Here is a 25,459-nt window from a genome sequence, read left to right as displayed (position 1 = left end):
TCAAATCACAATACAATGATAATACAACAGTGAACTCACAAGTTAGATACTACAACAAAGTAATATTACAAAACAAGAACAGCAAACATAGTGAAGTCAAACACATAGGAAATCATGGGAAAAGGTTTTTCCACATAGTGCAGTTGCCATATGGGAATAATGTGCAGGTGATGTCACAGAACAGGGATAAAAGAACGTCACAACTTATGACTGACGACCACAGTGATATCACAGTATCGAGAAATAAGCTGCAATATTTCCTTACTTGGTTGTTCAGCCCCTCAGACCCTAGGGCCCAAAAGTGACATTAAACTGCACCCTGAATAGTTTTGAACAAAGCCCTTTTCTCGAATGCACGAAAAATGTTGTATGCTGAGTATCAGTCTTCCCTTTTGACCACTGAGCACAGCTTTATATTGAGGTCTATGTAGGATTATTACATAGGTCACAGTGCCGCATGGCTCGAGGTTATTCCTATAATTTGGAGGATGGACCGAACTGGTTGGGGAAATGTGGGCCACAGAAAACAATCTAAATCAGGACTTAAACAAAAACACGGAGGAAAAGAGTCCACTTCAACATATTTAGAGAACAATATACAAAAAGTTTATTAAATAATCAATACAAAAACAGAATTAAAAATACAAAACATGGGTGTATTGTTAATACCGCCATATCGCAGAAGACACATAGGAGGAAATGCGGCAATGACCAAGTCAGGGGGGAGTTCACATATACACCTTTTGGGTGGCAGCGTCAGCTCAGAAAATAGAAGGAATGTATGACCAAATACAATTACTACGTTCCACTCATATGGCGCAAATAGCCCAGAGTACAAAAGGTCATATATTCATAAGCACATGTAATTGCTGCTTACCCATTGTAAATCAGGTGTGTCCTCCCCACCTTGCTCGGTCCCCCCGGACGCGCGTTTCGCGTGGCTTTTTCAACAGGGTGTATCCATAGTGTGTCTCATTGTGTTTTTATATCATAGACCCGGAAGTAGAATCGGTGACGCCGGCGCATGCGCAGTAGCGTCCAGAGTGCATCGCTCAATAGGGCCATCACAGTGGGGAGTGTATGAGAGGCGGAGCTCCACCTTCCAAACACAAAAAGTGTGACACTCCCCACTTGTAAGTGATAGGTCCACATCTTCTTGTGGACCTATCACTTACAAGTGGGGAGTGTCACACTTTTTGTGTTTGGAAGGTGGAGCTCCGCCTCTCATACACTCCCCACTGTGATGGCCCTATTGAGCGATGCACTCTGGACGCTACTGCGCATGCGCCGGCGTCACCGATTCTACTTCCGGGTCTATGATATAAAAACACAATGAGACACACTATGGATACACCCTGTTGAAAAAGCCACGCGAAACGCGCGTCCGGGGGGACCGAGCAAGGTGGGGAGGACACACCTGATTTACAATGGGTAAGCAGCAATTACATGTGCTTATGAATATATGACCTTTTGTACTCTGGGCTATTTGCGCCATATGAGTGGAACGTAGTAATTGTATTTGGTCATACATTCCTTCTATTTTCTGAGCTGACGCTGCCACCCAAAAGGTGTATATGTGAACTCCCCCCTGACTTGGTCATTGCCGCATTTCCTCCTATGTGTCTTCTGCGATATGGCGGTATTAACAATACACCCATGTTTTGTATTTTTAATTCTGTTTTTGTATTGATTATTTAATAAACTTTTTGTATATTGTTCTCTAAATATGTTGAAGTGGACTCTTTTCCTCCGTGTTTTTGTTTATGTATTGATTTGGAGTAGTCCCAGAAGGGCACCTGAGGAGTGCCTAGAGAGAGTTGGTACTTACCACTCACACATACTGAGTATATTGGTGCTTCATGACTGTAATATTAACTAAATCAGGACTTACCTGAATGTTGTGCGCAATCTCCTCACGGTTTGACAAGATGCTGGAAAGAGTTTGTGTACCTAAGATGTTCCTCAGCGTGGTCTGTGCCAGCTGGGCAGTGGCCAGGTGAACGTTGTTGACATTTGCCACAGATTTGATGGCGTTCTCAATCTTGTAGTACACAACTCCATCCACTGTGGTCGTCACAGAATCCTTAGTAAGAATCTAAAAACAAAAACAAAAAAACAAAACAGATCAACTCTCAATAAGGCCGCGTACTCCTCAGCGTTGGAGCGTCCTCTGTGGATCACACAACATCACTACTTTTTCTAGGAAAATAGGTCAGACTCTCAATATAACTCTGTCAGGGCGCTGTGTTGCTCCCCATGTGACAAGGACAGCCACTGCTTAGATTTCGTATTTTGCTCCTCTGATGAAACCGAAAAACAGAATTTATAGCACCATCATCTTAGCAGGACAGTTAAACATGATGTTGATGCGTTTCAGCCTTTTGGTTTTAGTTGTGACATGTTATGACTAAGACCAGAAGGGCGAAACGCGTCACCATCTTGTTTTATTGTGCTGACATGATGATATTTAATGGATTTCAAATAAAGCAATATTTTATTGGAACCTACAGTGGGTTTTCTTGCATGGATGAGGAATTATGCAAAATGGCAGATAATCACAAAAGCATTATCTTTTGACATGTTCAGGCATGGCCATTATATAACATGACCTGGTCACAGACAATAATTATTTTTAAATTGGTACTTTGTTGAAAAAAATGCCACAAAGTAAAAATACTTTAAAAAATGGAAATGTTAATAGTTTATTTTTATCAATTAACAAAATGCAAAGTGAATGAATAAAAGAGAAATCTAAATCCGATCAATATTTGGTGTGACCGCCCTGTGGTTTTGAAGCAGCATCTTCTAGGTACACTTGCAGTGTCAGACTTAGGTGCCAAGGGCCCACCAGTAACCAACACCAGGGCCCAACTTTTCACCTAAATGCATATGTGACATTATCCTCAATCACAAACTTACATAACAATAAACTGGGTAGATTGTTAAATAAATAAGATGCCGCCTCTGTCTGTACATAGTGATTAAAGTATATAGTGCCAAGTACTGCTCAGATAAGAGAGTGCTGGCCCACTATTGCACAGGGGCCCAACGGAGGATTCTCCTGTTGGCCAGTCCAAACCTGTACACTTGTACACAGTTTTTGAAGGAACCGGATACATTCAGTGGATGTCGCTTGTGGAAATCCTACTATCTCTTCATGTAATCCAAACAGATTAAATCATGGCTCAGTGGGGGTCGTATCATTGCTTCCAGGACACCTTGTTCTTCTTTTTGCTGAAGATAGTTCTTTATAGCATTGGCTGTATGTTTGGAGTTGTTGTCTTGCTGCAGAATACATTTGGAGCCAATCAGACGCCTCCTTGATGGTAATGCATGATGGATCAGTATGTCTGCATTTCTCAGCTTCAACGTTACCATTATTACTGACCAATTCCCCAACTCCACTCCGTGAAATGCGCCCTCAAACTTGAAAGGATCCTCCACCATTTTCCAGTGCTGCCTGTAGACACTTATTATATCGCTTTCTAGCCCTTATGAGGACAAATTGCCTTCTGTTACAGCCAAATATATCACAGATTAGTCAAGAGCATCTGCTTCCAATTTTCTGCACCCCAGTTCCTATGTTTTTGTGAATAGTTTAGTCGCTTGGCCTTGTTTCCTAAAGTATGCTTTTTTTATTGCAATTTTTCCACGAAGACCACTTCTGGCCAGACTGTACATGGGTAGATGGGTATAGTTGGGTCCCACTGGTTGCTATCAATTCTGAGCTGATGGCACTGCGGCACATCTTAGAAATGAAGTAACCATGATGTGTCTTTCATCTGCGGCACTAATTTCCTTGGTTGATAACTTCAACGGCGGTCATCAATGATTCCCGTTTCATTCTGTCCTTCATACAATACCTTCAAGGAGACCTCTGAATTTATTCTGCAGCAGGACATCAATTCCAAACACACACGTGTAGCCAAGTTTATTCTGTAAGATATCACATTGCAGAAAAATGTAATTAGACATCTATCCTGACATTGCTAATTGGTTTGTGCAGTATTAAATTACCTTAATTGAAATAACCTTCTAAGTACTCAAGATGGTGCGTTATTTGTCCATCTGTTTCTTCGGCGTAATGAAGAATAAGTAGTCCTGGAAGTGTTGATATGACCCCCAAAATCCCTGAACTCAACAATATGGAGTCTGTCCGAGATTACATACTGAGCTCAGTATTTCTCACTTTATACTTACTGCTTATTCTAATTCTTAAATGTTGCAGAATACGTTCACACTAATTTAAAGTTATTCCTGTGCCGCTCACAATTACCAATGCTTTGTTATAATGAGGGTGCACTGTGATGTACAGATCTCACAGGTGAGCCCTATGCTGTCTATATCCAGCCCTCACATAAGGGAACTAGTGTTTATCGTGCAATGAAATTCTCAAGTGCTTGCTGTTAGGTGTCGAGTTCCCGCTGCTGCACAGGGGAAATCTTGAACCATGTCCTCTGCGGTCTCCCATTCTTCCTCAGCGGAGCCTGCTCAGCGGAGACATCAGTCCCAGCGTCTGGCTCAAGCTGATACTGTGCGGCTGGTTACGGCTGCTGCCCCAGGTTCAGCCTTTGTAACCAGCATTAATCAGCGGCGAGCAGACGTTCCAGGGACTAAGTCCTGCTTTTCATCTACTGAGCATGCCCGTGGGACAACCTCTCATTGGAGGTCACATGCTCAGGTCCTGTAGCGGCTCTGATTGGACCACTAGGAAGGTCCCGGAAGGCTACATCTATAAAAGGCTTGCATGGCCGCTTGGCTATGCACTAGTATAAACCTGTAATCGTGTGTGTGGTTGTATGCCTGTTCTGGTGATTGCTCCTTAATCATTCCCATTCCTAGAGTTGTTGAATGTTCGCGAATGTTGGAGCTACCTAGCGCCTGACAGTGCTATCCTTAACACAAGAGCATGATCCTCACTGCGCCTAACCAGCAGCGACCGCCAGTGCGGCGCCATGCATAATTAGAGCGCTTTCCTAACCCTTGTAAGGGTGGTTAGTGGCGTCCGCCAGTGCGGCGTTGTATGCACTCTGTGCAGTAATCTTTAATTAGTCCTGACAACCGGTCAGTGTAGGGTGGGAACTCCCTCTTGATCTCAGCATCTGACTCAGGGTGTCCTCAGGCGTGGGCTCAAAAGCCACTGAGGGTCAGAGCAGGACCAATCACCAGCATAGTGGGGGTGAAATTCAGGGATCGCACTAGCGTCCATCTGCTGCACCCTGTGACTGCTAACAGGGCACAGTGTTTCCTTAGTTTCCCTGCGACTCTTTGAAGCAACAGAGTTCGCATCAGTTCATACCGGGTGACGGAACCCGAGTTTATTCCGGCGTAGTACCGCCATATAGTGCCGCCATTACGTAGCAGCAGGTTCCATCTCTGCACGGTGGACCCCGAGCTGCGAATGCACGTTTTATTATCTTTATATTTATTCAGTGCGTTCCGCCAGCCCTAACATTATACTAGCGCCAAGGTCTGGCTAGTAATGGCGGACGAACAGCGACTACAGCGGTACATCCAGCAGCTGGAGGGCAGGTTGGCGACTCTGGAGCTCACAACCTCGGTTGTGGATGTTACTGCAGTTGCTGTTCAGGCTGCTAGCATGGCTGCAGCTAGTTTGACCACTGCCACCCCTGCTCCGACATTATCGTGATCCAGTGTGCTATACATCTTGAGCTCCTGGCTGTTCGTTTTCCCACTGAGCGGGCTAAGGTGGGATTTATTATATCCCTCCTGTCAGAGAGGGCGTTGGAGTAGGCTACGCCGCTGTGGGAGCGCGACGATCATGTGGTGCAGAGTGCTCTGTGGTTCTTGAGCACTCTGAAACAGGTCTTTTTGGGACCTCGTGTCACCCATGATAAAGCGCTCCAACTGCTGGCATTGACACAGGGTTCATCCATGGTCAGCCATTTTGTTATCCACTTCCGGACTTTCGCATCTGAGCTGGAGTGGCCGGATAAAGTCCTCATCCCTGTATTCTGGAGGGGACTAGCTAACCATGTGAAAAACGCCTTGGCCACTAGGGAGATTCCTGCCATACTGGAGGAGCTAATAGCAATATCTACCCCCATCGACCTTCGTTTTAACGAGCGAAGGTTGGAGCGAGCCCAGTGTAGGCAGAGGTTTTGGCTGGCTCCCACCTTCACCAAACCTCTGGAATCTCCGGTCCAGGCGTCTGAGCCACATGAGACCATGAGGTGACAAGAGCAGGGTCTAAGTCCCGGACCGCTCATGCACTCAAGGTCTGTCCTGTCTGCCAGCAGCCGGGACATTATGCCAGAAAATGTTCCCAGTGGTCAGGAAAACGTCAGCGTCTAGTGGTTGTAGGAGGAGGTACACTAGACACGGCGACGTTTTCCTCCAAATTGTCCTTCAAGGGGACAATTACCATAGGCCCATCCACTCATACGGTAGAGCTTTGCATGGATTCTTGGGCAGAGGGCAACTTCATGTCTTCTGCCTTTGCCCAATGGCACGCAATACCCCTGGTGATGCTCGCCAAACCAGTGACCGTAAGAGTAGTGAATGAGTCGACACTGCCCTCACAGATAACACACCAGACCATCCTATTTACTTTTTCTATGTCGCCATCCCATTAGGAGATTATCTCTCTACTTGTCATTCCGAGGGAATTGATGAGGTCCTGTTAGGGATACCTTGGCTACGGTACCACTCCCCTCATATTGAGTGGTCCACAGGGAAAATTTTGGGATGGAGTGAATCCTGTGAGGGTAGGTGTCAGAGGGAGTGCGTTCAGGTTGCTACTACTGAGGTACTCGCAGATCTTTCCTCTCTCCCCAAGCACTATTGGGCCTATGCGGACATGTTCTCCAAGAGGGCTGTGGAAACACTTCCGCCTCACCACCCCTATGACTTTCCTATTGACCTCTTGCCTGGTGCTGAGCCTCCCCAGGGTCAAGTCTACCCAATTTCTCTCCCGGAGACGGAGGCAATGTCTCAGTACATCCAGGAGAATTTGGCAAGAGGATTCATTAGGAAGTCAGTGTCACCCGCCGGGGCTGGGTTCTTCTTCGTGCAGAAGAAGAACGGAGAATTACGTCCCTGCATAGACTACAGGGGTCTTAACGCCATAACCATTAAGAATAAGTACCCTCTGCCTCTTATATCTGAGCTCTTCGATAGGTTGCGGGGGGCAAGGGTATTTACTAAGCTTGATCTGCGGGGTGCTTACAACCTGATTCGCATCCGTGAGGGGGACGAATGGAAGATGGCATTTAACACCAGGGACGGGCACTATGAATACCTGGTGATGCCCTTCGGGCTCTGTAATGCTCCTGCCGTTTTCCAAGACTTTGTGAACGATATCTTCCGGGAAATGCTCACCACCTCGGTCGTAGTCTATCTGGATGATATTCTCATCTACTCTCCAGATATAGACTCCCACCAGAGAGATGTTTGCAAAGTCTTTGACCTCTTACGGGCAAACTCCCTCTATGCCAAGTTGGAGAAGTGTGTGTTTGAGCAGGAGGCCTTGCCTTTCCTGGGCTATATCATCTCCACCCGGGGGTTGGCCATGGATCCTGCCAAGCTACAGGCTGTGATGGACTGGCAGGAACCCCATTCTCTCAAAGCGGTGCAGCGCTTTATGGGGTTCATCAACTATTATCGTCAGTTCATTCCCCACTTTTCAACCTTGGTAGCTCCCCTGGTTGCCCTCACAAGAAGGGAGTTAATCCCAAATTGTGGTTGGAGGAAGTCTCCAAAGCCTTCCTCTCTATCAAGTCACACTTCGCTAGTGCTCCCATTTTACATCGCCTCGATGTTGATAAACCATTCATCATGGAGGTGGATGCCTCTTCTGTCAGTGCTGGAGCAGTCCTCTTCCAGAAGGATGCTCAAGGTCGGAAGCATCTTTCTTCTTCTCCAAGACCTTCTCACCGGCAGAGAGGAATTATTCCATCGGAGACAGGGAGTTGCTAGCCATGAAGTTGGCCTTTTCAGAGTGGAGACACCTCCTGGAGGGGGCTCGCTATCACTTCCAAGTATTCACCGACCACAAAAATTTGGTATATTTACAAACCGTCCAGCGGCTAAACTCTCGCCAGGCCAGATGGTCCCTTTTCTTTTCCCAGTTCCACTTCACCCTCCATTTTCTCTCCGGGGAGAAGAACACTCGTGCCGATGCTCTCTCACACTTCTTAGTGTCATCAGAGGAGGAGGAGCCTTGGCTTATTGTCCCTACAGAGAGCCAGAGAACTGTGGCCCCGGTTTCGCTTGAGCCTGTGCCTTCAGGCAAGACTTTTGTTCCACCTAATTGGCGACCAGAGGTTCTCTCTTGGGCCCACTCCTCCAGGGTGGGTGGACATTTTGAGACCAAGAGTACATCTGAGCTCCTGGTGAGGACATACTGGTGGCCGCATATGGCCCGTGACGTTGGAAACTATATTCGAGTGTGTGTCTCCTCGGCAACGGCCTGCTTGGCTACTTTACCCCCTACCGGAGGCAGACAGGCCATGGGAAATGGTTGCGATGGATTTTGTGGTGGGCTTACCCAAGTCTCGTAGCTGCACCATTATCTGGGTAGTCACCGACCATTTTTCCAAAATGGTGCACTTGGTGCCTCTTCCACGGCTACCTTCTGCACGGGCCTTGGCGGCGTTGTTTATTAAGCATGTTTTCTGCCTACACGGTATACCAGACAAAATTGTCGGTGACCGGGGTCCCCAGTTTGCATCTCGGCTCTGGAGAGTGCTCTGTCGTCTACTCAGCATTGAGCTGAATCTTTCTTCAGCGTATCATCCCGAGACGAATGGGTTTGTAGAGAGGGCCAACCAGACTCTGGTCACATACCTGCGACATTTTGTTTCGGCCAGGCAGGATGACTGGGCATCCTTGCTACCATGGGCAGAGTTTGCACTGAACAACGCCGTAGCCAGACTCCATTCCTCCTTAACTAAGGCCAGCATCTGCGTGTCCCTGTGCCCATGCCTGTGTCGTCCACCGATTCTAGGATGGTAGACTGGGCGGTGGAGGCATGTGACATTTGGGACCACGCACAGGATGCCATCCGGGCCTCCAAGGAGAGAATGAGGGTCTACGCCGATGCACATCGGTGCCCCGCTCCGACCTTTGCTCCTGGTGACTTAGGCTACTTTCACACTAGCGTCGGGAAAGGCCCGTCGCTGTGCGTCGGCCCGACGTTCCCGACGCTAGCGTGGTCTCCGCCGCACAACGGGGGCAGCGGATGTATTTTTCCAACGCATCCGCTGCCCCATTGTGAGGTGCGGGGAAGTGCGGGGAGGTGGGGGCGGAGTTCCGGACCGTCGTGAGCAAAAAACGTTACATGTAAGGTTTTTTTCTCCCGTCGGTCCGCTAACACACGCCCAAGCGTCGCAAAACGGACGCAACATTTGGCAATGCATCGCAAATGCGTCGCTAATGCGTCGCTAATGTTAGTCTATGACGAAAAAACGTATCCAGCAAGAACTTTTGCTGGATGCGTATTTTCGGCAAAACGACGCATTTGCGACGTATTGCAGTTAACGCTAGTGTGAAAGTAGCCTTAGAGTGGCCCTCCGCCTGAAACATCAGGCTGCGAGTTGAGTCCACTAAGTTTGTGCCTCTCTACATTGGTCCCTTCAATGTCCTGGAACAAGTCAACCCTGTGGTCTATCGGTTGGCCCTTCCTACACGCCTAGGTTTTACCGACACCTTTCATGTGTCCCTCCTAAAACCCGTTCACATGTCCCGGTTTTTGGAGTCATCTGCCGGGACATCGGGATCGTCCATGGACGATTATGAGGTGAATGCTATTGTTGGGTGTAAGGTGGTACGTGGCAAAAAGTATTATCTGGTGGATTGGAAGGGTCATGGCCCAGAGGACAGGACTTGGGAGCCTATTGAGCACATTCGGGCTCCTCAACTCATTGTTGCCTTTGAGCATAGCGAGGCCCAAGGAGGGGGGCCATGTTAGGTGTCGAGTTCCCGCTGCTGCACAGGGGGAATCTGCCCTAGGTTCAGCCTTTGTAACCAGCATTAATCAGCGGCGAGCAGACATTCCAGGGACTAAGTCCTGCTTTCCATCTACTGAGCATGCCCGTGGGATGACCTCTCATTGGAGGTCGGAGGTCACAAGCTCAGGTCTTGTAGCAGCTCTGATTGAACCACTAGAAAGGTCCCGGAAGGCTACATCTATAAAAGGCTTGCATGGCCGCTTGGCCATGCGCTAGTATAAACCTGCAATCGTGTGTGTGTGGTTGTATGCCTGTTCTGGGTTGTTGGATGTTCGCGAATGTTGGAGCTACCTAGCGCCTGACAGTGCTATCCTTAACACAAGAGCACGATCCTTACTGCGCCTAACAGCAGCGACCACCAGTGCAGCGCCGTACGCAATTAGAGCACTTTCCTAACCCTTGTAAGGGTGGTTAGTGGCGTCCGCCAGTGTGGCGCTGTACGTACTCTGTGCAGTAATCTTTAATTAGTCCTGACAACCGGTCAGTGTAGGGTGGGAACTCCCGCTTGATCTCAGCATCTGACTCAGGGCGTCCTCAGGCGCGGGCTCAAAAGCCACTGAGGGTCAGAGCGGGACCAATCACCAGCATAGTGGGGGTGAATTTCAGGGATCCCACTAGCGTCCATCTACTGTACCCTGTGACTGCTAACAGGGCACAGCGGTTCCTTAGTTTCTCTGGTACTATGTGAAGCAACAGAGTTCGCATCAGTCCATACCGGGTGACGGAACCTGAGTTTAGTCTGGCGTAGTACTGCCATATAGTGCCACCATTACCTAGCAGCAGGTTCCATGTCTGCACGGTGGACCCCGGGCTGCGAACGCACCTTTTATTATCTTTATATTTATTCGGTGCGTTCCTCCAGCCCTAACACTCGCTACTTGAACCGAGCGCATCAGACACTCGGTCGTCTTCGACTTGAGTAGAGACCATAATGGAACTCAATGGCAAACTCGAACACTTTTCCGAAGGTCGGAAATCTTCTCTCTCTCTCTCTTTGCACCCCGGCTCAGATATTTCTCTTATGGGAATCTGGGTGCTCACAACTTGATCCAGCACCCCGATGATCGAGTATCGAGCGGTGCTGAGCGCACTCACCCATCACTACCTGGAGCACATCTTCTATGTCCTGCAGGACTGAACAGTCATAGGGGGCATCACATGATATTTCTGCAGACCTACCTCTTGTGGAGGGATTGCAAATGATATAACTCTAAGATCCACTTTAATAAAGTTATCTGTGCAGGGAAGAATGAACATCAGCCCTGTGTACAAAGAAATTAGTGTCAGTAAAGAACATTATGGACATTTATCCTATGCATTAGGGCTACTTGACGACATCCATCCTCTGCAGTGCCAATGACCTGGGTTAGCCTGCTTGTTACAACCTGTCACCTCTGCAATACCGTGGTACATCGAAGGGCTATATAGCTATATTTGTTATGTTTTGAGAAACATCAGGGAGAGGCCAAAGGTGAGGACATGAAGTGGCAGATGGGGGCACAACATTTTTTAGCTTTTTGCCCTGACAATTTAGATAAACGTGTCCCCAAAAGATCTGAGTAACAAGTAAGTATGTATGTGTTTACCCTTCTGCACACCAAAGAAGTAATATATACCACACACTAGACCCCCCTAAAAGCACACAGCCCACATACCAGACCACCTAAACAAAAAAATCCATAAAATACACGTTCCCCCAAACCTCCTCTACTAAAAGAGTATACCAGAGCCCCTAAAAAAACTTCTAAAATACATGCCCACTTAAAAATAAAGCTCTCAGACCACACTGCTTACAGACCCCAAACCAGGCATCCCCGGTTTTACAGATCCTAAACCAGGCTCTTATTTATAGACACCCCAAATCTGATCCCCATCTACAACCCCCAGACCAGACTACCTAAAAAATACATACCCTGGACAGACACCTCTGTTTACAGACCTAAGATGAGATCCCAAACTAGAAATGTACATATTCACAGACAAGACATTCGGATACTTCCATTCATACCTCTCCTCTGCTCCTGGGCACGGATACAGAACACGTCCTGGCACTGTGACATGCCCCGTGTGCTTGCCTACCCTGCTGAAACCTATGGATTTCAGAAAATATTTATCTCTCATGTATGGCCATTGCCATCACCTCTCCCACCGTGCCGTAGAGGTTCAGCAGCTGTTAGTCTTATCTAAAGTTCACAGTAACAACCAGCAGAACTGAGAATGCGGATCTGGCCTATCAGGCATCTCCACCTTGGACCTCCAGCAGCAGAGATGGTACGGCCGTATTTACTACTGAAGTCATCACTGTGAAAAAGGAGCTGAGGAGTTGCACAAAATTCGCACCCAACATAAGGGGCATAAATTGACATGAAACGGCTCTCAAACCTGCTGTAACTGTTGTCAATTTATGCTGCGGACAGATTTCTCAGCATGTGCATGAGAGTTCTTAAAATCCAACATGTTGTAAAATGCAGCAGATTTTAAACAATTGAACACACTGCAGAAAATGCGGTTCTTTTTACATCATGAGAAATTAGCCTAATAGGATTAGTGCAAGGTAAGTGTTGGCATAAAACACCACAAAAAGAGGACTAAAAACCAGACCCTGTACATTACCTGCAGCATGTGAATAGAGCCCTATGCTAGCCTCAGGCAGAACATTGTAAAAGTCACAAAAAAACAAAACAGTAAAATAAATTATTTGACATAACTTTTTAAAATACAAAGCAAACACGGAGATAGTATAAATTGTCTCTTATTATATCAGGCAGAGCTTACCTGGGCCTCTTGCTTTTCCAGAGATTATACGTCCGAGCCTAAACACCACAGCGCGTTCATATTCCTTAATAATCTAGAACATTTGCATACAATATAATAAATAAGATGGTATGACTGGGTTGTAGGTCTGAATAGGAGTCTACAGTAATGACTTGAGTTACCTTAACACAGAACCAAATGGATAAAGGGAAGGTGATGGCCGTCAGTAGAGCGGAGACTATCAGAATGATCCAGCCACAAACACCAATATCTCCTTTCATGGCATCTACAAAACACAAATATGAGCGATGATCCAAAAACGGAAATAAAACAGCATTGGATATTCTGTAGCTACAGATGTAGTCAGAACTGGATCAGCTCCATAGACCTTTTTCATGTATGCCATTCTAGAGTCCTACATCCTTCTTGTATGTTGTTATCACACTACAGTACATTCTGGTTCACACATTCTGGTTGGTTTTAGTGTCCACATTTTGGAATCAAGCTTTTGTTATTCTTCATTTAAAGAGTTAATAACACAGTAATACGTCAGAAGTTTTGATAAATACATTGCCTTGCGAAAGTATTCGGCCCCCTGGAAGTTTTCAACCTCTTCCCACATATCATGCTTCAAACATAAATACCAAATGTAAATTTTTGGTGAACAATCAACAACAAGTGGAACACAATTGTGAAGTTGAACAAAATTTATTGGTTATTTTAAATTTTTGTGGAAATTCAAAAACTGAATAGTGGGGTGTGCAATATTATTCAGTCCCTTTAACTTAATACTTTGTTGCGCCACCTTTTGCTGTGATTACAGCTGCAAGTCGCTTGGGGTATGTCTCGATCAGTTTTGTACATCGAGAGACTGAAATTCTTGCCCGTTCTTCCTTGGCAAACAGCTCGAGCTCAGTGAGGTTTGATGGAGATCGTTTGTGAACAGCAGTTTTCAGCTCTTTCCACAGATTCTCAATTGGATTGAGGCCTGGACTTTGACTTGGCCATTCTAACACCTGGATACATTTATTTGTGAACCATTCCATTGTAGATTTTGCTTTATGTTTGGGATCATTGTCTTGTTGGAAGACAAATCTCCGTCCCAATCTCAGGTCTTTTGCAGATTCCAACAGGTTTTCTTCAAGAATGGTCCTGTATTTGGCTCCATCCATCTTCCCATCAATTTTAACCATCTTCCCTGTCCATGCTGAAGAAAAGCAGGCCCAAACCATGATGCTGCCACCACCATGTTTGACAGTGGGAATGGTGTCTTCAGGGTGATGAGCTGTGTTACCTTGTCCTTTACACGAAACATATCGTTTGGCATTGTTGCCAAAAAGTTCGATTTTGGTTTCATCTGACCAGAGCATCTTCTTCCACATGTTTGGTGTGTCTCCCTGGTGGGTTGTCGCAAACTTTAAATGACACTTTTTATGGATATCTTTGAGAAATGGCTTTCTTCTTGCCACTCTTCCATAAAGGCCACATTTGTGCAGTGTATGACTGATTGTTGTCCTATGGACAGACTGTCCCACCTCAGCTGTAGATCTCTGCAGTTCATTCACAATGATCATGGGCCTCTTGGCTGCATCTCTGATCAGTCTTCTCCTTGTTTGAGATGAAAGTTTAGAGGGACGGCCGGGTCTTGGTAGATTGGCAGTGGTATGATACTCCTTCCATTTCAATATTATCGTTTGCACAGTGCTCCTTGGGATGTTTAAAGTTTTGGAAATCACTTTGTATCCAAATCCGGCTTTAAACTTCTCTACAACAGTATCACGGACCTGCCTGTTGTGTTCCTCGGTCTTCATGATGCTCTCTGTGCTTCAAACAGAACCCTGAGACTATCAGAGAGCAGGTGCATTTATACGGAGACTTGATTACACACAGGTGTATTATATTTATCATCATTAGGCATTTAGGACAACATTGGATCATTCAGAGATCCACAATGAACTTCTGGAGTGAGTTTGCTTCACTGAAAGTAAAGAGGTCGAATAATATTGCACGTATCGGTGTGACAAACATTACAACATCTACTATTCACTTCCAATTAAGGCTGAGTGGACCTGTGGAAGTTCAGGTTACCCCGAATCTTAGTCCAAAGTTCGGTTCGGGTACCAGAACGCTACCCCAACTTTAACCAGAACCCGAACCCCATACAAATCATCTCTCTCTCAGTTCCGCTCATCTCTACTTCCGAGTATTGGCTGAGAATTGCCTATACAAGCCTATGGATGCACGAAAAAAACCAGATCCCATACAGATCAACCTTTTAGCATCTGATTTTTATAGATACACTAGCTGAAGAGCCCGGCGTTGCACAGGCATAGCAACTAACTGTGGTAAGTTATAACAAATTATAATGATTATACACCATCCCATAGTCCCAGTGCCAATCAAACATCCTCCATCCCACAGTCCAGTACCCATATACCCATCACACATCCTCCATCCCATAGTCCTGTGCCCATATACCCATCATACACGTTCTCCATTCGATAGTCCCATGCGCATATACCCATCATACATATCCTCCATCCCATAGTCCAATTCCCATGTACCCATCACACATATCCTCCACCTCATAGTCCCGTGCCCATATACCCATCATACATATCCTCCATCCTATAGTCCCGTGCCCATGTACCCATCATACATAGCCTCCATCCCATAGCCTGTGCCCATATACCCATCACACATCCTCCATCCCATAGTCCAGTGCCCATATACCCATCACATTGTCCATTCTTTAGTCCCCTGCCCATATACCCATCACACATCCTCCATCCCATAGTCCAGTGCCCATTTACCCATCATACATATCATCCATCCCATAGTCCCATGCCCATATACCCATCACACATCCTTCATCCCATAGTCCCGTGCCCATATGCCAATCATATATATCCTCTATCCCATAGTCCCGTACCCATATACCCATCACACATATCCTCTATCCCATAGTCCTGTGCCCATATACCTATCATACAGATCCTCTATCCCATAGTCCTGAGCCCATCATACATATCCTCCATCCCATAGTCCCATGCCCATATACCCATCATACATATCCTCCATCCCATAGTCCTGTGCCCATATACCCATCATACACATCCTCCATCCCATAGTCCAGTGCCCATATATCCATCACACATCCTCCATCCCATAGTCCAGTGCCCATATACCCATCACAAACCCTCCATCCCATAGTCCTGTGCCCATATACCCATCATACATATCCTCCATCCCATAGTCCCATGCCCATATACCCATCACACATCCTCAATCCCATAGTCGTGTGCCCATATACTAATCATACATATTCTCCATCCCATAGTCCCGTGCCCATATACCCATAATACATATCCTCCATCCCATACTCTAGTGCCCATATACCCATCACCCCTACTCTGGAACCCTCTACCACAACACATCAGACTCTCGCCTACCATCGAAACCTTCAAAAAGAGCCTGAAGACCTACCTCTTCCGACAAGCCTACTACCTGCAGTAACCACCGATCAACCAAACCGCTGCACGACCAGCTCTGTCCTCACCTACTGTATCCTCACCCATCCCTTGTAGATTGTGAGCCTTTGCGGGCAGGGTCCTCTCTCCTCCTGTACCAGTCATGACTTGTATTGTTTAAGATTATTGTACTTGTTTTTATTATGCATACCCCTCCTCACATGTAAAGCGCCATGGAATAAATGGCGCTATAACAATAAATAATAATAATAATAATAATAATACATATCCTCCATCCCATAGTCCAGTGTCCATATACCCATCATACATCCTCCATCCCATAGTCCCGAGCTGGGTGGCGCTGAGCAGGGAGTTCCTGGAGATGTGCTGTTATGTAACCTGGCAGTGCGGCTCTGTGTGCGGCCGCTGATGATGCGATTTTCTACGCTGGTAACAATAGAGTGTGGCAGTAATAGAGGAGGGGGTGATTCATGTCTGTCATGTCTGGGGGGGGCAGACAATGGCTGGGAGCTTATGTTCCTGGGGATGCTAGATTTCTCCCACCTGGTCAGTGTCTGCTGAGGTGTTGTGGAGTGGAAAAACTTGCTCATAGCAACCAATCACAGCTCAGCTTCTTTTAAACAGCTCTGGTGAAATGAAAGATGCTTAGTGATTGGGTGGGGCTATGTGGAGTGGGCATGGCTGATACACATATACACACACATACACTCATTTATATATATATAGATTGCCATTATTTACAAAGGAAAGAATTTTGTCAATTACATTTTAAAATGTGGATGTGAAAAATGGATGTCACATGGGCGTAAAAACAGACACATGGATGGCACATGGTTAACAGCATGGAAGAAAATCATCCAATTTTTCTGCATGAAACTTGAATAATTTTTCAGATATTTATCTGACCCTGGCCTTAGGGACAAACACTGTGACCTCTGTGCCAGACTGGCTTTGCTCGGCTCTACACAGATATGTAATCTGAACGGTGTAGGGATCCATCTCCAGGTATATGAACCAGTACTCCTCTGTGTATCCGAGGAGAGCCAAAGAGGCAAAGTATTCAGCCCTATAGTTGTGGTGATCCATAGCATCTCAGGTAGCATAGCATAGCTTCTCAACAAACCAATTTTGGAACAAATCAAGCCAAACGTGTCACTTGGAGCAAGGACCACCAAGCTACAACTTGTCTACTTTAGAAACATCATACAAAGAGAGCAATCAATGGAGAAGGACATCATGGTCGGAAAAATAGAAGGAGAAAGGCGAAGAGGAAGACCAGCAACTTGATGACTTGATGCTATCAAGCTAATGGTAGAGAAGACCCTGGTGGACCTATTTAGGCTTTCACAAGAACGATCTTCCTACACATCGTTCATCCATCCATCCATCCATCGCCATGGCTCGAGATTGAGCCAAAGACCGATAAAAAAAAGCTTCTCAGGACTCTGCTCTCCAGAGAGCAATGCTCTGTTATTTCACTATGATGTCCGAAGATTTTTCAAGTGTTAGTTACCCATTAAAGCAAGGAAAGACCACAATTGAACAGAAAAAAAACAGACCTGCAAAAAAAGGGTTATCCAGGTTAAGAAAAATGGCCTTTTTCGAGATACGGTAATGCATTATCACTGAGGCTAGGGACTGTCTGCAATGGTCACATGGATAGACACCATGTCATCTCCAAAGAACAGTAAACAGAGGCCAATGGGCCATTTCCTAATTTTGACAATTTTTTTTAGAATCTTAAAAAACTTCTAGGGCAATGAAAGCCTAGAATCCCCACCGCGTCATGTGTGACTTTGCTTAACCTGCTTGGCTTCTCCTTCACACACTCATATCCTTGAGAACCAATCAGTTTTAAAAATCTTATTAATTCTATTTGACGTCTGATAAATCAGTAATAAGAATGATGATAAGCTGCCAGCTTGTTAGGTGCGAAGTGTAGGGTGTGAGGAGTTCTAAGAGCAAAAATGCTAAGCTCAGACATCCATATTTCACCATCAGTATACGGACCACAAAGCCCAGAACTGACTGCAAGCAGTCTCAATTCTGCATGATTTATTGCCATCTTTTATGGACTGTGAACCCGGCCTAGTACTAAATTCTTTTACCTTGGGTTTTAATTCCCTGCACCATGATAGAGGGTGCATTGTAATCTTTCCTATGGAGCCCCTTGTCTTTCATGCATAGGACTGAAAAATATAATATATTTCGAGTTATGGAAAGGTGAACATATCTACAATATTAACAATGGTATCTATTTCTATTTTAATCTTCAAAGGAAAATTCTTTACATTTTTTAAATTGTGAATTTCCGGAAAGTCGACATATTTTTCGCTGCAGGGTTTATGCAGAACGTGTATTTGTTGTCACCGCCATGAATTATTGTTCCCCTGAATTGCACTTATACTCTGGCATCTTTTAAAGTACACAGGTTCTGTTGTTACAATGTTTGCCCTCCATTAGATATGAACAAGAGCGGAATAAATTCTCAAAAGCAGCAGGTCCCATGCAGATGATAAGGAAGAACAATGAGTACTATCCCCAAACCTAAAGTACTTGCCTCCGTATTAGGTCAGTGACTACTTAGGTCTGGACTTTTAAGGGATTGTTTAATTTAGTAAACACTTTTTTTGTGTATACATCTAAGAAACTCTAAGGCCCCTGAACACATTCTGACAGCAGCTAAATGTAGGAATAGAGACCCTGATTCCAAGAATGTATCATTTAGTTTATTGGGTGCAGCAGTTGTGACATAATCAGAGCTTTTATTCATGCAGCAGCACTCAGAAAGCTGTCTCCACCCCCAACACACCCTAGCTCTCTATGTACATTATCTATTGACTGCAAGCTACTTATCAGAGGAGGGGGCGTGGTTGGACCAGGAGGCACCAGGGAGCTAGTCTGGGCAGTGATAATCTCCTGATGATAAAACATTCATTGTATGGAAACCACAGCAATCAGCCTAATAAGTGAAACCTGTTTTTCAGCCCCTACCTGATGCTGGTTGCATAGCAAAAACCTGCTAACAGATTCCATTGAAAGAATTTGAACACCATAGTTTAATAAGAAGAATGTATGTTCAATCCCAAATTCATCATCAACCTCAAGTCTCTCTCATATTCACACTCAAAACAGATTTGTAATAAAAACATACATAAAAGAGAAAGAAGTTGGTCACTGCTGGAAGATCTATATGATCTCGGGAGCACTGGAAGAGATTGGAAATGTTGGGGTATTTTATCATTACTCATCTAAGGTCAACAGGAGAAATCCCAGTCTTGTTGGGTTTTGGCAGCTTTACACCTGGAATACAACCTTGGGACATAAAGGGAAACCTATAGTGGATATTATCATAGTAACATTTCAGTAGGGGGGAGTACTTACCGACCAAATTATCTTTTTCCTCCCTCTTGTGTTTAGGAACGTGAGACTCTGTATTCCCTTCCATGGTTTCCTGTTTAGAGGACATGGGTTATATGGTGATCAATACCTTTCATTTTGCAGAATGAAATATATCTAACGGGGCATTACAGTTAAATACATAAAGGCATTATTAATGTATGGAGCCCCAAAGGAGGTATTATCAGTATATGAAGGGCACAGAGACACAACGGGGATATTATTAATATACTAACTGAAGAGCCCGGCGTTGCCCGGGCATAGTAACTAACTGTGGTTAGTTATAACAAATAATAACGGAACACAACCGGTGCCATTTTGTTGAAGGAAAAGGTTTTTTTTTTAGCACAATATTAACCCCTAAACGACTGCCGATCGACTTTTAACAGCGGCAGTTAAGGGGCCTTATTCCTCCTGCATCTCATGCTCCTTCATTTTACACAGCCTCCTCCTGCACCTCATGCTCCTCCTTTATACACAGCATTTTTCTGCAGCACAGCTTTTCTCCTTTATAGTCGCCTCCTCCAGTCGCACCTCACACTGCTCTTTTATATACAATTGGAAACAGTTGATCCTGAGAGAAATTGCACTAACTGCAACAAAGCGTATCGTATATGTGGCGCACTTGGGATCCAGTCGCCACAGATTACTGCATCTCAGCCAGAGTTGTGGTATTCCGCTCTCAGGCACTGCACGGAATCCTACACCAGCATCCAACACTAGACACTTCAGTCAGGGCACCTGGGCGTACCCTTGGGGAGGATGGCCTCATCCCAGGCTGGAGGGGGTATATAGATAGAGGATGTGGGTGGAGTCTGGCAGAGAGAGTCTGCAGGGAGAAAGAGAGGAGAGCAGACGTGAGAGTGACAGGAAGCAGAAAGATCAAAACAGACAGGAAGGAGTTCCCAAAGAGAGGGAACTGAAGAAAAGTGAAGCTAAAGTTAGAAGAGAAGGAAGGGGTCCTAGAGGCACGGGTAGTGAGAAGTCCGCCCGTGGGGCTCGTATTCATGCTGACCATAGTCAGGTGGAGGGATCAGGTCGCAGTCAGGGGACCGGCCCTATTCTAGTGGAAAAACTAAGGACTCAGCTAGATAACCAGAGGCTGTGGCTTTTGCAGAAGCACAGCCACATCTGCACACATTCGCTGAAAAGGCAGCTGGATAGGATCCAGGGGGATCAGAGCTCACCACCCGACAAGATCCATGGCTGCTGGCTCAGGACACTGTGTGGCGCAGGGCAAGAGAGGCAGAGCCAGTGCAGAGAGACGGCCAAGCAAGGACATAAGAAAGAGTGTTCTGGAAAGTCCACTCAAATTGCTTGAAATTGGCTGGACCACAAACCCAAAGGACACAGCACCCCGCCTGGGGCAACTAAGAACTGTGAGTAAAGCATTGGAAACCGCACCTTGCTGTGTCCTCACACTTATTTACTGTGCTATCCATCCTGCACAACATCCACCATCAGCATCTTCATCTTTTACATCCTAAGTGCCCTGGGACTTAAGCTCTGCCTGTGGAGAGCTGTACCAACCATGCTGCATCACCATCTGCCCCAGCGGTCTCTTTAAGCAGCGTCGGCTAACATCGCCTTTATTGCTGAGTGCCACAGGTGGCGTCACAAACAATAACTTTAATAAACTTTATTTTCCCTTTTTCATCATCACATCCCCTTTTATTGGATGCCCAGGGCCACGGACTGGGTCACTGCTGCCGTGACATGTACCCTTTAAGAACCAGCCCGGTACCGAGTATTCCCACGGCCCTGGCGGGAACTCCATATACACAGCCTACTTCTTCGGCAGCACCACACTTTTCTTCTTTAGACCTCGTTCACATGGTCAGTATTTTTACCTCAGTATTTCTAAGCTAAAACTTGGAGTAAAACAATCAGAGGAAAATAATATTAGAAACATGTCACAACTTCTGTATTTTTCTCCACCGCGTGGTTTTGGTTTATAAATAGTGAGGTAAAATACCTACCAAATACTGAACGTGTGAATGTGGCCTTATACACAGCCTCCACCTGCAACGCCTCACTCTTCTCTATACACAGCCTCACACTGCAGCAGCACCTCACTTCTCTCATTTTCCCATCACGCCTCTCATTTTCCCCCTCACATCTCTCATTTTCCCCCTCATATCTGTCATTTTCTCCCTCACTTCTGTCATTTTTCCCCCTCACACTTATCATTTTGACCTTACACCTCTCATTTTCTGATCACTCCTCTCATTTTCCACTCACACCTCTTAATTTTCTCCAAACTTCTCTCATTTTCCCTGCACTTCTCTCATTTTCCCCTCACTGCTATCTTACCCTCACACGTGCACAGCAACTTCCTGTTATGAGCACAGCATTGTAATCCATGAGGCTCCTCCCTTTCCCTTGACGTCATGCCTCACAGGAGCAACTTGATACATATACACACACACATACATACACTCATCTTTATATATATATATATATATATATATATATATATATATATATATAGATTGAGTCAAGGGTAGCAGGAGAAATTGTACGGCATAATTTGTTGTTCTATTTCTCCTGAGTACACCGATACCCCATATCTGGGGGGAAACTACTGTTTGGGCATATGGCAGGGCTCAGTAGGGAAGAAGCATCATTTGACTTTTTGAATACAAATTTGCTGCAATAATTAGGGGTCGCCATGTCACATTTTGAGAGCCCCAGATGTGCCTAAACAAATGGAACTACCCCACAAGTGACACCGTTTTGAAAACTAGACCCCTTGGGAAACTTATCTAGAAATTTGGTGGGCACCTTGAACCCCCAGGTGCTTCCCAGAAGTTTATAATTTTGAGCAGTAAAAAAAAAATCCACAAAAGTGTTATTTTAGCCCCAATTTTTTTATTTTCACTGATGTAACAGGAGAAAATGGAACCCAAAATGTGTTGTGAAATTTCTCTTGAGTATGCAGATACCTCAGATGTGGGGGTAAACTACTCATTGGGCGCACGGCAGGGCTTAGAAAAGGAGTGACATTTTGGAATGCAGAATTTGGTGGAATGGTCTGCTGGTGTCATGTCACATCTGGAGAGCCCCTGATGTGCCTAAACAGTAGAAAACCCTGCAAGTGACCAAGTTTTGGAAACTAGACCCCTCAAGGAATTTATCTAGATGTGTGGTGAGCATCTTGAACCCACAGGTGCATCACAGAATTTTACAACATTGATCTGTGGAAAGAAAGAAAAAAAAAAATCACCCAAAAATGTTATTTTAGCCCCAAATGTTTTAATTTTCACAAGTATAGCAGGATAATGTACCAGAAAATTTGTTGTCCAATTTGTCCTGAGTACAAAGATATGCCTTATGTGGTAAAAAACTACTTTTAAGACTACTTTTAAGTGCACAGCTCAGAAGAGAAGGAACGCCATCTCGAAGTTCGCCGAACTTGTTTGAGGGTGCCATGTCACATTTGCAGAATCCCCATAAGAGACCCTATTCTACAAACTACACCTCTCAATTAATTCATCTAGGGGTGCAGTGATCATATTGACACCACAGGTGGGTCACAGAATTGTATACCATTTGGCTTTGAAGTAAAAAATAACTAAATTTTTACCACCAAAATTTTGATTCAGCCCCAGATTTTACATTTCACACTGTGAAATGAGTAAAAATGGCACCAAAAACTAAGCGCTATTTGCCTCTTGGAGTTCTGATTTTCCTAGAATAGTTTGCGGACTCCATATACAGAGCCCTAAGTGCTAGAAGATCAGAATTTTGGAAATTATACCACTTTAAGAATGTATCTACAGGTGAAGTGACGATATTTACTTCATGGGTGTTTCCCAGAAGCAAGCAGCAGTGGATGTTGTTGAGTGAAAATTGCAAACTGCCATTGTAGTGACCAGTACGTGGTAGTGACCAGTACGTGGTAGTGACCAGTACGCAGTAGTTCTCAGCTCATGCTTCTGGAAACATGCACCCGTAAATTAGGCGGGCTCTCATCGCTACAGAAATGCCAAACATGTGGGCACTAAATGTGGTTAAGACACACTGGGGCCCAGAAGGGAGGGAGCATTTGGATTTGGGAATGCAGAATTCGCAGGATTTCTTTTGGGGGTGAGGAGTCACTTTGCTATTCCAGAGCCTTTGAACTACCAGTAACATGGAAGCACCCTATATTTCTATTAACAGGTGATGGACCTGAGTGGATTGCTTTTTTTGTGGATTGATTTTAAGCATTTGTTAGGAACATTTTACATAATGTTTGGGATCACATTTATTTGTCGCTCTACGCTGAGCACTTACATAGGGGTTTCGATCTAAATCTCTGAGTGATTTGAGTCAGATGAAACCCCCGAAGGATCCATTCACTATAATGAGGCACCATCTGGCCTCTATTTAGTAGTGTCCTTCTTTTCAGAAGTGCACAACACTGTGGCCGACTGCCAACTGCACTTTTATGCACACCTAAAAAGATGGACACCCCCGGATAACAGATCCTATGGCCACAGTGCCTCCATCTACCTCATTATAGGGAATCTTATGCCGGGTATCCATCTGAATCGCATATTTCAGAGAATTGCCCAGAAACCCTGGTGCAAGAGCTCAGTGTAGAGCACAGGATAAATGTGAGCTGAGCCTTACTGCGATTTTTGAGAGGCAAAATGAAAAATTCAACAGCAGGTTAAGAATTGGCTTTATTTATTTTTTACACTATTCCCCAGTATGTACTGTCAGAATAGAATAGATATATAGATAGAATAAAATAAAAAAATGGCTTGGGGTCCCCCATATTTTCTTAACCAGCTGAGGGAAAGCTGACAGGTAAGGGCTAATGCTTATAGTCTAGGAAGGGGGTAATAAACTTGGAGCTTCCTAGGCTATTAAGACAACATCTGCAAGGAGTTTGTATGTTCTCCCCGTGTTTGCGTGGGTTTCCTCCGGGTACTCCGGTTTCCTCCCACATTCCAAAGACATACTGAAAGGGAATCTAGATTGAGAGCTCCATCAGGGACAGTGATGATAATGTCTGTAAAGCACTGCGGAATATGATTGGCGCTATATAAATAGATTATTATTATATTATTATCAATTCATAGCTGTCTACTTAGTATTTACTGGCTATTAACAAGTGGTGACCCTCTAAAAAAAATTACTCCCTTATTTTTATTAAAGGGAACCTGTCACCCCCCTCAGGCGTTTGTAACTAAAAGAGCCACTTTGTGCAGCACAAATGCTGCATTCTGACAAGGTGGCTCTTTTAGTTATGATGCCTGCACACACTGAAATAAACGTTTATAAAATGTGCCCCCTCATACCGTGAAACCGTCCCGGAGGCGGGACTTTCCTTCCTTATCAGACGCAGCACAGCCGTCACGCCGGGCACCGCCTCCTCTTGCAGCATTATACACAATAATAGAATACACAGTTGAAACCAGAAGTTTACATATACTATATAAAAAGACACATATGTATGTTTTTCTCAATATCTGACATGAAATCAGAATAAATCTTTCCTGTATAGGTCAGTTAGGATTACCATAATCTATTATATAATTGTCTAAGGGTCACTTCCGTCTTTCTGTCTGTCTTTCTGTCTGTCACGGAAATCCCAAGTCGCTGATTGGTCGCGGCAAAACAGCCACGACCAATCAGCGACAGGCACAGTCCGGCGGCAAAATGGCCGCTCCTTACTCCCGCAGTCAGTGCCCGCTCCATACTCCCCTCCAGTCAGCGCTCACACAGGGTTAATGGCAGCGTTAACGGACCGTGTTATGCCACGGTGTAACGCACTCCGTTAACGCTGCTATTAACCCTGTGTGACTAACTTTTTACTATTGATGCTGCCTATGCAGCATCAATAGTAAAAAG

At 45.2% G+C, this 25,459-nt stretch overlaps 1 protein-coding gene across 2 annotated transcripts in view; it reads right to left on the bottom strand.

Moving 5' to 3' along the window:
• STOML3 (stomatin like 3) overlaps window positions 1-25,459 on the bottom strand; it is a 45,061-nt gene that overhangs the window by 7,471 nt on the left and 12,131 nt on the right. For both annotated transcript variants that reach the window (XM_077298179.1, XM_077298180.1), the window contains exons 2-6: window positions 19,601-19,670; window positions 12,908-13,011; window positions 12,747-12,819; window positions 11,151-11,233; window positions 1,892-2,095 (exon numbers count right to left, since the gene is read on the bottom strand). In XM_077298179.1, coding sequence (XP_077154294.1) covers window positions 1,892-2,095; window positions 11,151-11,233; window positions 12,747-12,819; window positions 12,908-13,011; window positions 19,601-19,664 — 528 coding nt within the window. In that variant the 5' untranslated portion in view covers window positions 19,665-19,670. The remainder of the gene's footprint in view (window positions 1-1,891; window positions 2,096-11,150; window positions 11,234-12,746; window positions 12,820-12,907; window positions 13,012-19,600; window positions 19,671-25,459) is intronic.

This window comes from Ranitomeya variabilis, chromosome 3 (genome assembly GCF_051348905.1).
Source record: "Ranitomeya variabilis isolate aRanVar5 chromosome 3, aRanVar5.hap1, whole genome shotgun sequence".
Taxonomy (NCBI): domain Eukaryota; kingdom Metazoa; phylum Chordata; class Amphibia; order Anura; family Dendrobatidae; genus Ranitomeya; species Ranitomeya variabilis.
This window is presented reverse-complemented; position numbering and strand designations above follow the sequence as displayed.